The 14,433-nt window shown below is 37.2% G+C and overlaps 1 protein-coding gene across 3 annotated transcripts in view; it reads left to right on the top strand.

Moving 5' to 3' along the window:
• TSG101 (tumor susceptibility 101) overlaps positions 1-14,433 on the top strand; it is a 36,027-nt gene that overhangs the window by 7,823 nt on the left and 13,771 nt on the right. For all 3 annotated transcript variants that reach the window (XM_045557651.1, XM_045557653.1, XM_045557652.1), the window contains 4 exons: positions 2,239-2,304; positions 4,482-4,645; positions 7,069-7,195; positions 11,549-11,615. In XM_045557651.1, the coding sequence (XP_045413607.1) occupies positions 2,239-2,304; positions 4,482-4,645; positions 7,069-7,195; positions 11,549-11,615 (424 nt within the window). The remainder of the gene's footprint in view (positions 1-2,238; positions 2,305-4,481; positions 4,646-7,068; positions 7,196-11,548; positions 11,616-14,433) is intronic.

Raw genomic sequence — 14,433 nt, 5'->3', positions numbered from 1 at the left:
TTCACTCACTCATATGGCTTTGAAAACATTAGGAACCTGGTGAAGAGAGGTGGGAGGCAACAGAGGGGCAGTCAGTTCTGTATTTCCTGGACAATAAAGAGATGAACCCAAAGTCCTCTTCAAAACCTAGGGCACAATTCCCCCTCATTTTGACCCACCTTATTTCTGTCCACATACTATACTATGGTATTTTGAACTACAAAAAACTTCATATTACTAAAATTAAAGTTTGTTTTAAAATAGCTTCTATGGAGAGAAAAATGACTGGGGCTAGAACTTTAAGTGTCTAGGTTTTATTGCATGTAAAAGAATAAATATATTGATCAAAACTGATAAGGACTCCAACATCATCAAACATAACTTGTATAGCTTCATAATAGCTTTATATGGCAGGACCAAGTGTAAACCATTGTTATCAACATGGTTTTAGATGCCCAGGCGCGGTGGTTCATGCCTGTACTCCTAACACTTTGAGAGGCCAAGGTGGGAGGATTGCTTGAGGCCAGGAGTTTGAGACCAGCCTGAGCAAGAGCAAGATCCCATCTCCACAAAAAATAAAAATTAGCCAGGCGTGGTGGCATGCACCTGTAGTCTCAAGCCACTCAGGATGCTGAGGCGGGAGGATTGCTTCAACCCAGGAATTTGAGGTTACAGTGAGCTCTGATGATGCCAGTACACTTTAGCCAGGCAATACAGTGAGACTTTGTCTCAACAACAAAAATACTTTTAGAGTAAACAAAGTCCCAAATTTATATAAGGTGTTTTGTAAAATACGCACAAAATAAGAGTAATTTGTAGTATAGTTTACAATTGTTAATGGTAGTAAAAGAACCCAGGTCAACAATTATACTCATGTGTCACTTAACAACAGGGATATGGTCTGAAAAATGCATCTTAGGTGATTTCATCATTGTGAGGACATCATACACAGAGTGTATAATACTTACATGAACCTAGATGGTATAGCCTACAGTACACCTAGGATGTACAGCATGTTGCTTTGCTGAGCACTGCAGGCAGTTGTAACACAATGGTGTTTGTATATCTAAACATAGAAAAGATACAGTAAAAATGGCATTATAATCTTATGGGACTGCTGTCATGTTTGCAATCTGTAATTGACCAAAATGTCATTATCCTGTGCATGACTGTAGTTCTATGTTCTCGTACTACGCATTACAGCCTTTTCCCTATGTGATACAGTGTTAATTACAAATCATTGTTACAAATAATAGCAGTCCAGGTAATCCAAAGTATGTGCCTTAATTAAATTGATTGCCCAATTAGGGCACATTTTAAAATTATAGAATTAAGTAAGCAATTATTTTAATTGTGTATTAGGGCACATACACAATTATAGATTAATTATAGATAGAAAAAGTGTGTGGCATGAGCGATTGATATTAAAAGAAAACATCTATCTTTACGAAAACATTTCTTTTTTTATTTTTAATACTGACTACTCAGGATACTGAGGTGAGAAGATCGCTTGAGCCCAGGAGTTCAAGTCCAGACTGGGCAACATAACAAGACCCCCATCTCTAAAAAATAAAAAAAAATTGTGGTTTAATACTACATTGGGATTGAGAATGACAGTGAGGATAAACATCTGGGGATTTCTAAAATATAATGATACTCAGTTAACATTTAGTATGGTCTCATTTGATAGTGATTTTTAAATAGTTTTATAATCATGTTAGTTGAGGACCAGGAGCTCATATATACTGGGATGGTAGCACTCACATTCATTTTTCCAAGTACTACAGTCACGTTCCATACAATATTTTGGTCAGTGACAGCATATATGATGGTGGTCCCATAAGATTATAATAGAGCTGAAAATCTATCACCTAGTGATGTATGTAGCTGTCATAACATTGTATGGCAACACATTACCTTTTCTATGTTTGTATATACAAATACTTATCATTGTATTATGACAGCCTCCAGTATTCACTATGGTAACATATAGAACAGGTTTGTAGCCTAGGAGCAACAGGCTAAACCATATAGCTTCAGTATGACTGTAATTAAAGCATCTTTTCTTTACTCATTCAAAAGCTGATCCTATTGAGTGAATCAACAAAGTATTCTTTGTTATTGGGCAGAATGGATGATACATTAACAAGTTAGCCCTTTCAAGGATAATAATGACTTTTAACCAATGTTTCTGAAAGAATAACTTACGTGGGAGCCTCTCTAAAAATGCTTATGATTACATCATTGTTTTCCTTTCAGTTTTTAATGATGGCAGTTCCAGGGAATTAATGAACCTCACTGGAACAATTCCTGTGCCTTATAGAGGTAAATTTCTTGTGTTATTTATGTTTCCAGTATAGATGCATTTTGATTACATAATAAATAAGTTGGCAAAGAGTTACAAGTAAATTAAACCTACTCTCTCATGGCTTTTTCATGATAATACAGAGATTTTTACTTCTAATTGAACTTCATTTGGCAGCAGCACCTACCATTTTCAGCTTTTTAAAACTTCCTTACCAAGATGTATCAACAAATAAGTGCCTAAGTACACTGGGGGAATGTAATGTTTCATAGAATCAGAGAATCTGAGAACTAGAAAGGGATCTTAGTTGCCTCCTAGTTCAGCCTACCACACCATTCAGACTTTTCTAACAATGGGAACCTAAGATAGAAGCTTTAAAGTCAGGACAGAGCTAGGTTTGAGTTCTCATACTGTAATCTTACCAGTTTGGTAACATGTTAAAGATAAGCATCTGTAACATTTGGATAAGATTACCTAACTCAGGGGAGATGCGAATTGATGGAGATAATGTATGTAAAGGACTTGGCACAGAGCCTAATATATAATAATCAGACAATTAAGTGTAGCTATTATTTATGGTTATGATGTTGGTGATAATGCTGATGATAGATAATTCCATCTCTTTCAGCCAGTCATCCACCCTCTGCTGAAATACTTACAGTGATAAAGATTCGGTTTCATAAGAGACCATTTTGTTTTTGTACAGCTCTGTTTGTTACTGTTTGTTAATTATTCCTTGTGACTAAGACCTATGTCCCTGTAACTTACCCACTGATTTCACACAGTTCCTGCTATGCATGAAGCAGTAGGGATAGGGGTTATAGATACAAAGGTTAATAAAGGATGTGCCTTTTCTGGAGGAACTCCCAGTAATAGGGGAAGCAGAAGGAGTAAATAGATATTTACACTATTCTATAGCTGCAATAGAATGATAAAATGAAAAGGTGCTATGAGATTGCAGAGGAGAACAAGGTCACATGGGACTATCACAGAGGAAGTGACATTTGAGCTTGCTATTAAAGGATGAGTCAACCGTTCATGACGGGATGCATGTTCCAGGCAGAGGGAAAAACACTTAATTGAGCATCAGCATTGTATAAAGCAAGTATGATAAATTTTGGGACAACTGAGTGAAATTCAAGATTACTGACTTTGCCTTTGCCCTCAGGAAATAAATTCTGGTGAGGGAAATAGGTATGGGGTGTGCATGTGTATAAACCTCCTCTGTTCCCTCAAACCATTGTTCATAGAGTAGAGTCCATAAGCCTAAGTTATTCTGGCAAGTTCTTCATTTTCATAAATCAAAGAATCCCAGGTGCTGGAAATATGTTTTATGTATTGGCATATGTTCTATTGGTGCTTTTCTTATTGTTCATTGTAGAAGTAATTTGTGTTAAAAAAAAATCCAGAGTCCCACAAATATCTGATGTCTTTAGGTGAAATTTATATATACATACTTATATGTAGTGAAACTGTTTCTAAGGGGAAAAAAATGTATCTGAATTATGTTAGGTGACTGAAATAGTTATTTGGGACTTTGGTCTTAGAGCATAGTAAGAAAAGGCTGTAATTTATGTTTAATATATTAAATGTATTGGATCCTTTGAAACACTGTTTAATTTGACTATGTATAGTCAGATTTCTCAACTGAGACAGATGCTATTACATAAAGCAAAGAGAAGGGGATGACAACATTGATTTTGAATAACTACCACTGAAAATGCCATATGCATTGATTACAATGTGGACACCAATCAACATATGTTTGACAGTTGAATTGGGTTTTATAGTCTGGCTTTTGGCAAGGGAATTTCAAGTCTAGCTTATTGTACCATTTTTCTGATACGGCACCTTAATCCATGTTCTTCCTTCCGTTTCTCTTGCCAGCAAGCCTTATTAACTGAAATGATGAGTCAAGTAGCAAATAATAGATTGAGTCAAAAGATAATTCATAAAGAATGTTTTATAGCAGCAAGCAGGCACTGGCAAAGTACTGATCAGTTAGCTTCTTTGTACTGCTGATATATTTTACAAACTAAAAATTTAAGAAACTGATCTTAAATAGAACTTTGAAACATGCAATATTTGTTGTGGTTTTTTTAAGTGTTGCTTAGTTGTAGCTCTCTCTTCCTTACCTATTAAGCTATTAATTGAAAAATAACAAAAATAGAGTAACAAGTTTCTCTTTCTTTCTCAGGTAATACATATAATATTCCAATATGCCTATGGCTGCTGGACACATACCCATATAACCCCCCTATCTGTTTTGTTAAGCCTACTAGTTCAATGACTATTAAAACAGGAAAGCATGTTGACGCAAATGGGAAGATATATCTTCCTTACCTACATGAATGGAAACATGTAAGTATCAATAGTGTTTTGTGAATTAGGTGTATTTTATATATTTCACTCCCTAGCCCCTGCTTTTTGTTAACACTCAAGGAAGATTCTAAGGAAAGATAAGTTCAAATAATGGACTGATCACTGAGTTGAGGGTAATTAGAAAAGGCTCTCTAAAAGAAATATATCTTAAATAGAAAGAAATTATCTGGCCAACTAAAAATATATATAGAAAAAATTAGCCGGGCATGGTGGCGCATGCCTGTAGTCCCAGCTACTCGGGAGGCTGAGGCAGTAGGATCGCTTAAGCCCAGGAGTTTGAGGTTGCTGTGAACTAGGCTGACGCCACGGCACTCACTCTAGCCCGGGCAACAGAGCGAGACTCTGTCTCAAAAAAAAAAAAAAGAAATATATCTTAGATTTGCATAGAGCTTTATAATTTACAGAATACTCATATTCACTTTTATTTGCTTGAGTTGAACCTTTGAAAGTAGACAGGATTCACATAGTGGGAAATGCATTTAAAAAAGACTATCCCAGTGGTGGGAGATATATTTGTAGAACTCAAATCTCATTACTTAAAGCATTCCTGTCAAGAATAATAGTAGGGAACTTCTGTTCCTGCCTTTGGTGATGTAACTGTGGCAGACTAGTGTTCCTACCTAAAATAACTAGAAAAGGCAGAGAAAATACAAATGATACCTGTTGGTAGGCTTTGGAAAGCTCTTGAGACAGTCAAGACTTAAAGGGCCAAGATTCTATAGAGAAGGGAATAGCAAAGAGATGAGCCAGCATTCTGCCAAAAACTTTTCCTCAGGGGTATTTACTGATTCTTGATGCAGGGTGAGAGACTGAGAATCTGGGCAGAGGGCCTTAGCTAGCAGGCAGGGAAGCCTGCAGATTTCTAGTAATCTCACAGGGCTGAAAAGACAAAAGTTTCAGTTCTATCTACCGAGGTAGCCAGGACTTTAAGATCTGAGATTTGGGAGAAAAGGAAGCCACACAGAGATAACGTCAGTCAGATACTCTGAGTTTCCCTACCTTAAGAGATATGCTGAATTCTTAAGCTTCAAAGACAAGATGCTAAAATGCTAAACAGAAAGCTACTGAAAAACAGCCAAATTTTCAGCAGTCTCAGGTTGAAGAAGAAATTGGTGTTCAGAACCTTATCAAGGAACAGGGTAAAAGTAAACATCCTAAGATCTTAGTTGGCACCAATGGAGGAATACTCTCAGGAGGGGGAATACAGAGAGATAATGAGCCTTACAAAAAACCCAGCCTTGGTTGGGCACGGTGGCTCATGCCTGTAATCCTAGCACTCTGGGAGGCCGAGGCGGGTGGATCCTTTGAGCTCAGGAGTTTGAGACCAGCCTGAGCAAGAGTGAGACCCCATCTCTACTAAAAAAAAATAGAAAGAAATTAGCTGGACAACTAAAAATATATATAGAAAAAATTAGCCGGGCATGGTGGCGCATGCCTGTAGTCCCAGCTACTCGAGAGGCTGAGGCAAAAGGATTGCTTGAGCCCAGGAATTTGAGGTTGCTGTGAGCTAGGCTGATGCTATGGCACTCTAGCCTGGGCAACAACAGAGTGAGACTCTGTCTCAAAAAAAAAAAAACCAGCCTTGGGTCAGCTCAGTCCCTGATTTTACTGAGTTGATTCTCACTATATCTGTCTGCCACAGGATAGGATGAACCCTTGCTGGAGGGAGATAATGTATAGATGCTCTGTAATTTTTCATGAACAATGTCCAGCATACAGTTTAAAATTATTGAGCCGGGTGTGTTGGGTCATGCCTGTAATGCCAGCACTTTGGAAAGCTAAGGCGGAAGATCACTTGAGGCCAGAAGTTTGGGACCAGCCTGAACAACGTAGTGAGACCTCGTCTCTACAAAAAATTGGCTGAACATGGTGGCACACGCCTGTAGTCCCAGCTGCTGGGGAGGCTGAGGCAAGAAGATCGCTTGAGCTCAGGAGTTGCAGGTTGCAGTGAGCTTTGATGATGCTACTGCACTCTAACCTGGATAACAGAGTGGGGCCTTGTCTCAGAAAAATAAAAATAAAGGCCTTAAATAATACTGTGACTGCTGCTTCTATCCATCCTTAAATTTGTACCAGTATGTTTAAATTGTCCATTGGCAATAAAATAGGTTTTGGTTAGCTCTGTAGAATCAAAAGGACAGTACTATCTGAATTTTGCAATATGCTGCTTTGACTAGTGCTGTTTTTATATACATGAAGCAAGAGCCTTGTTGTAAAAAAGGCTCAACTTTAAAACACTCAACTTTATCAAAATAAGTTTTATTAAATGGAATTTTTATGATTGAGGTCCTACAAAGAATATTGTCAAGCTGAGTTGAAAACTGATGAGAAATGGCCAAACTTTTCCTTCTTGCTGAAAAATGATTCTGTAGCTGACTTGAATTTGTTTTCATTTTTTTTAGCCACAGTCAGACTTATTGGGGCTTATTCAGGTCATGATTGTGGTATTTGGAGATGAACCTCCAGTCTTCTCTCGTCCTACTACTTCAGCATCCTATCCACCATACCAGGCAACAGGGCCACCAAATAGTAAGTAGAACCAAGATTTGATTTGAAAACTCATGTAAACAAAGTCTTACAAAAATTATTTTTAATGAGTTCACTTTGCTTTTTAGCTTATCACGTTAGTGAATTTTTTGGAGGTATTCTGAGGCCCCTCATCTGCATGTACAGATTCCCACCCAAGACTGGCATTTGGGCTTCCATTTGTGGGTAGAAATCTACGTATGGGTGTGCTGGATTTCAAAATGGGGAAGAAAGAATGCTGGAATAGAGCTAGAATATTTAAAATTATGCATGCTTCAGAATAGCATCATTTGATCAGCTTGTGAGCAGATATGACTTGAAAGGTAGTCTGACCTTTCCTTTCCCTTTGCAACTCCAGGATCAGTGTTGTAGATAAGGTTAATTATAAGATCAACTAAATCATTCCCATTCCAGCTATTCTGGGTATACACAATTGGACCTCTAGCTCCCAGCTTTCTCCTCTTTAGTACAGCCAATTCCTGATTTTACCTTGTGTGGAGTGGTGGGGGCATGGAGACAATATCAGTTCTCCCCTAATTAATATATATTATCTCTATATTTTTGAGTAATTCTTACTGATACTTTAAAATCACCCTGAATAATTCAGAAGTTGGTTGTACTTACTTATTTTGACTTGACTAAATCTGTATTGATTTGATTGTGTTTTGAGCAGTGATTTTTTTTGTAAATTTTGTTCAAGATTATAATTAACCGAACTTACTTATAAGACAAATTATGTGAGCTTTCATTTTTTCTTCTGCTGAAAATTATACTGTTCCTTTTTAACCATTCTTTCTTGAAGAACATCTTAACTTACAAGCTGAATGGGAATCTAGCAGAAGGAACTTTTTGAACCCATTTCCCTTTCCTTCCCTACCTTCCCAGAATAAGTTTGGTTTTAGGGTTAGCATCTCTTTTAATGAAAACACTGGTGATTCTTTTGGAACAGAAATTTGTCTTCATCTTAGTATTCTGTTGAGTCTAGTGCCCAAGAGCAGAGAATCTTGCTTAAGTTTGAAATACCAGATCTTTCCTGGTCTCATTGCTTTTGTTTATTTGCTCAGAAAATATAGTCAGTGACCACTCAGGACAAAGGTAACCCTTTTCAGAAATTTAGGTATTCTCCTAAACAACATTTTTTTCCCTAAATTTCTTCCCGTTTTACATTGACATTGGAAGTATAGTATTTTGAAAAGAGAGCACACTATTGTCACTATTGCTGTTCAATTTTGTACTCACTGTAAGTCACCTTAAACACTACAGAGCAAATTTAAGTAAATTACTGAAAGAGACCAATTTATTGGCCATCCATTCCCGTTTTAATACATTTCATACATTTAGCCAATATACTACATTCTTAAATATAACTAAAGAAATGAAAGCTTGAATTCCATCCTCCCCATACACCAAGAAATAATCCAGAAATTTGGATATGTACTTAAATAAATATTATCTTACAGTTGAAAAATTATACACTTTGGCCAGCTATGGTGGCTCATGCCTGTAATCCTAGCACTTTGGGATGCCAAGGCAGGGGGATCGCTAGAGGCCAGGAGTTTGAGACCAGACTGAGCAACGGCAAGTCCCTGTCTCTACAACAAATAAAAAATAGAAAAATTAGCCAGGCGTAGTGGCGTGTACCTGTAGCCCCAGCTAATTGAGAGGCTGAGGCAGAAGAATCACTTGAGCCCAGGAGTTAGAGGTTGCAGTGAGGTATGACGACACCACTGCTGGGGTGGCAGAGCATGACTCTGTCCTCTCCCCCGAAGAAAAAGAAAAAAATATATCTGTATACACTTCTATTATTATCATGACTCAAAACAGTTTTGACCTCCCAAGATGGCTTCTGAGCTAGCTGAGTCACATAAAACATAGTTATAGGCCAGGTGTGGTGGCTCACACCTATAATCCTAGCACTCTGGGAGGCCGAGGCAGAAGGATTGCTTGAGGTCAGAGTTCAAGACCAGCCTCAGCAAGAGCAAGACCCCATCTCCACTAAAAATAGAAAGAAATTAGCTGGGCAACTAAATAGGAAAAAAAAATTAGCTGGTGTGGTGGCATACATCTATAGTCCCAGGTACTCAGGAGGCTGAGGCAGAAGGATTGCTTGAGCCCAGGAGTTTGAGGTTGCTGTGAGCTAGGCTGATGCCACGGCACTCTAGCCCAGGCAACAGAGCAAGACTCTGTCTGAAAACAAAACAAAAAACAGTTATACCTCATTTTTTGACAACTAACAGTAATAATCAACTTTTTTTTTTTTTTTTTTTTTTTTTTTTTTGAGACAGAGTCTCGCTCTGTTGCCCGGGCTAGAGTGAGTGCCGTGGCATCAGCCTGGCTCACAGCAACCTCAGACTCCTGGGCTTAAGCGATCCTACTGCCTCAGCCTCCCGAGTAGCTGGGACTACAGGCATGAGCCACCATGCCCGGCTAATCTTTTTGTATATATATTTTTTAGTTGGCCAGATAATTTCTTTCTATCTTTAGTAGAGACGGGGTCTCACTCTTGCTCAGGCTGGTCTCGAACTCCTGACCTTGAGCAATCCACCCGCCTCGGCCTCCCAGAGCTAGGATTACAGGCGTCAGCCACCGCGCCCGGCCTATAATCAACATTTATTGAGTGGTAATTATGAGTCAAAGCTAAGTACTTCGTATAACATTCTCATTTAATCCTCACAGTAACCCCATGTATTAGGAATATATATTGTATCCCATTTTATTCTAACTCTAAAATTACTTCACCCTATTATCTGCTTCCTTGACAGTCTTGGATCCAAAAGAATATGTTGTTTCCCAAAATTAAAACTCGGAGGCTTTAGTGGAATTACTAGCTTTTCAGAATCTTAGAAATAAAAAATCGCTTATAATTATGAGGAAATTGCTTATAAATACGAGGTGGTGGTTTGTATGTATGAGAGAGAAACTGGCATGGGAGGGTGGTAATTGACTGTATGTTGCTGACACTTAATAGTGACCTCATCTTTTCATAAGGATGTTCAACTGTGCTTTGGGCCTGGGAAGAAACAGTGTTTTATGGAATCTAGCAGTTGTGATATTTTGAGAGTGTTTTTCCTTTCTGAGTTATTATTATTAAACATCATCCTAGCTTCATTATACTTAAGAAATTTACTTATGATATCTATAGATTCATCTCAACAAGAAGATTATGAACTCTGGGGCTTGGAGATGTATGCTCAACAATGCTGGTAATGGCTTCTAAGGCCCTTTTTGATCTGAGCCCAGCATACTTCTCCCACCCACTTGCATTCTGTGCCCTAGAAGGCACCACCTCTCTTGTCTTCAAACCTTCATGTATCGATCCTCTACTAGATCATGTTTATTTATCCCCACCTGCTAGATTTAGATGAGCTTCCTTTCCTGGATGATCTCATATAAAGCACTTAACTTACCCTTACCCTGTACTTACCCTGTCACAGCACTTATCCCTCTTCATTATTCCTTATTTATCTCCCCAGCTAAACTCTAAGCAACGTGAGGCCAAGGATTCTTTTTCTTTTTTTTTTTTTTTTCTTTTCTTTTTTTTGGTCAGCAAATCCCCCTGTCACATAGAAGGTACTAAAATATTTATTAATTGGATTAAGGCCTAATTCATCATTGTATTCAGTGAAAAAAGTTTCACTGAGGAAAAACTGATTCTGAGAACAAGTCCAGTTAGGCCAAAATTAACTTCTTTTCATTTTCTTCCTCTATGTTGATTAGCCTCTTGGCACCACTGATCTTGTTCTAAGTCATTTGTGTTCTCTTTGAAGAATATATAAAGCATTTTTTAAGCTTACTGAATTGTAATCTTTTTTCTCCCTAGTATTTCCAGTCTTTTGTTTTGTATTTTTAACCTGTCTAGATGAATATAAGCTTTGTATAGGACTTCTCATAGTAATTTAAAGTCTTTTAAAGTCCTCAAACAAGCCAACAAAACCAGCTGTGCTAATTGGTTAACATAGTCCTAAAAGAAATATTAAAAGATTTCTTAGGTATAATAAAGAGGTCACTTTCTAAGAAACTGACCTTGGACCAAACGAGGCCAGAATTACCTTCTCTAAATTCCAAGTTAAACCAGCTCTTGTCTCAGGTTATTGACTCCTCGAGAACTTTTACCCCTGATCAGGTTGACCAGTTTGCCAGTTATTCCTTGTTGGTATTGTCACGAGTGCTGTTGTGACTCATGTTTAATGATTTGAGAGTATGTGAAGGTGGGGTGTTCTGTTTTGGTGTTGAGCTTTGGATTCTTTAACTGTATAAAATTTTGCTGTGGTTTGACAGTGTGGTGTATCTTATTCAATAGCCAGCTTACTCAGGACTATGCATATTATTTTTAAAATGTTAAAAAATTGTTTTTAGCTTCCTACATGCCAGGCATGCCAAGTGGAATCTCTGCATACCCATCTGGATACCCTCCCAATCCCAGGTAATGAAAAATTATCTTTTGAATAATTTTATTAGAAATTCTATTAGATCTAGAATCAAAATACTAACTAGGGCATTAAAATAAATTTAGTTGTCATTTAATGAAAGGTAAAACTTGGTTTATTAGTAGAATTTTATGGTATATGTATGTGGTTTGAAAGGAGTTTTTTCCAATCTAGAGAAATGCAGCTCCATTTTCTTGACAGAGAGGAAAGGGATGGGGGGGTTGGTAATGACAGTGACCTTTATTGGTTTTGGACCTTAAAATCCTTGCTACTTCCCTTTTAAGAACTTTGTATATCCAGTGCAGATAGCTGAAAAGTTAATGGAATACTACTTATAATGAATTCAGCCAAGGAGAAAATTATTTTTATACTCTTAAAAAAAAAACCCACCTTGCCAGGCACGGTGGCTCACGCCTATAATCCTAGCACTCTGGGAGGCCGAGGCGGGTGGATCGCTCGAGGTCAGGAGTTCGAGACCAGCCTCAGCAAGAGCAAGACCCCGTCTCTACTGAAAATAGAAAGAAATTATCTGGCCAACTAAAAATATATATAGAAAAAATTAGCCGGGCATGGTGGTGCATGCCTGTAGTCCCAGCTCCTGGGGAGGCTGAGGCAGTAGGATTGCTTAAGCCTAGGAGTTTGAGGTTGCTGTGAGCTAGGCTGATGCCACGGCACTCACTCTAGCCCGGGCAACAGAGCGAGACTCTGTCTCCAAAAAAAAAAAAAAAAAAAAAAAAAAACCCACCTTATCTTTTCTTTAAATTACAAGGAACCATTTAATGGTTCATATCATGTGGTCAGACTTGTCCCATATTTATTTATTCAGTTCATAGACCACATGTACTATCAACCTTTATTATCCATTTAGTAATAACATAGGTAAATTAATATTGAAATCAGTCTTTAGATAACACACACTAAAAAGTCAATGAAAAATAATTATTTAACCTATGTTTGAAATATGTACATGTGTCAGTGGTAATCCAGACATACTTTCCAAAGATGGTTGTTGGGCCAACTTAAAATGCAAGATTGGCATATACTGATGCCAAAATGAGATTTGTAGCTGCTCTAACAATTAACAAGAAAATTTTAACTATGCTAACTCTTCTTAGCTTCATATAACCCAGTCATAATCCTCACAGATAAATGCTGCCAGATTTCCTGAATACCTGTCATAGATAAATATGTGTATGTACATATATAATATCCAGGATCTTGAATGTTAATTTAGCAAAGTTATTTCTTTTCTGGGCCTTTCTTAATTTGAGGGACCAGCTTTAAAAGGTGGTAAGCATTCTGTTACTTTAGATAGGTAAGCAGAGACTAGAAGAACATCTGTAAGGGACAATGGGGAAAGATTTCTATGATAGTAATATATAAGCAGGTTATAAGTTTTAGTTTTCTTGAGGCCCTAAATTTTCTGATTAAGTTCTAGAAATGGAATCCTGTCTGACGCCTTAAAATTACAAGCCTTTATAAACAATAAAGCCATTTAAGAGAGACTTGTAGGTAAAAATGAAGGCTGAAAATACTGACAGAAATATAAATCCTACTTACTTGTCTTAGATAACCGTAAAAGTGTTCCAGAGATATAATGCTTTTTTCCTTTAAAATCTTTACTCTCAAAACATAACATGCTGATGAGTTGTTAAAAGGTAACTATTTAAATTGCCATCTGTATCTTTCTGTATATGCAAGGTCTTGGCAGAAGAGCCTCAGAACCTTTCTCTTCTTCTTTCATCCCAAAGTAGAATTAATAAATCAATAGAATTAATTAATAAAAGAAGATTCTTTATCTTAAAACTTTTATGATGATAGTCTCTTGTTGCTATAGAAAGTTGGACTAGATGATTTTTAAGTTCACTTCCAAATGTTAAGATCTTTCAAAAGTTTTTTGTGGCACCTGCAGCATGTACACAAGGAAACTAAAAGGTATATCAGAGTGATTGTTGGGTTTTGGTATATGTACTACCAAGCATATATTAAGATTATTAGGAAACAGTTGCTGATACCAGAAAAGACAGAAAATGGTAAGTGCTGTAATGAATAAACAGAGCTCTAAAGGAGAGGTCACATCTGGTTTGGAGGTGAGAGCTTAGAGACAACTTCTTAGTTGAAAGAACTGGTTTATGAAGATGACCTTAAAAAAAAAAAATTAGACATTAAGGGAGCAGCAAAGAGTCATGATAGTTTATAACTGAGAGGAAACTTGCCAGTTACCAAGCCCAGCTCAGTCATTTTCTGTGAGCAAAGGTGCGAAAGCCAAAAAAATTCCAGGAGAGAATAGGGAACACTCTAGTATGGCTGGAAAAAATAGGGTTATGGGTAGGAGAATTGAAGAGAATGAAGGTACAACTTTCACAGGTAGTCCAGATCTCCCAAAACCTTCCCTGATCTCTAACTGATCTTTTCTACTGTGTATCTCCTGAACTTTTATTTAGCATTTGTTATTTCCTTCTATCAGAATTGTTTACAGGGATCTTGTCCTGTTTTAATTAATAGCTTTCATGGGGAAGAGATTGATTCATATCTTAGTTATTACCTCAAGCATGAGGAAACAGTATCTTGAATACAATAAATAGTAAATTTTGAAGGGGTACATAAAGAAACAGGAACATAAGAGTATAGGAAAATTCTTTTTAAAAACACTTAGGTCAAAAAGCTCTTTGACTCCCACTGCCTCACTTGACCAGTTAAAAAAAAAATCTCTTTGAAAAAGATTTGCTATGTAGCACAAATTGATTAATAATCTACAAGGATCAGAAATTGTACTACCCAATTATTTGTTTACTTAAGAAACATTATTAACCC

This window comes from Lemur catta, chromosome 7 (assembly GCF_020740605.2).
Source record: "Lemur catta isolate mLemCat1 chromosome 7, mLemCat1.pri, whole genome shotgun sequence".
Classification (NCBI taxonomy): domain Eukaryota; kingdom Metazoa; phylum Chordata; class Mammalia; order Primates; family Lemuridae; genus Lemur; species Lemur catta.
Note: the sequence above shows the minus strand (reverse complement) of the source record. Positions and strands in the feature narration are given on the sequence as shown.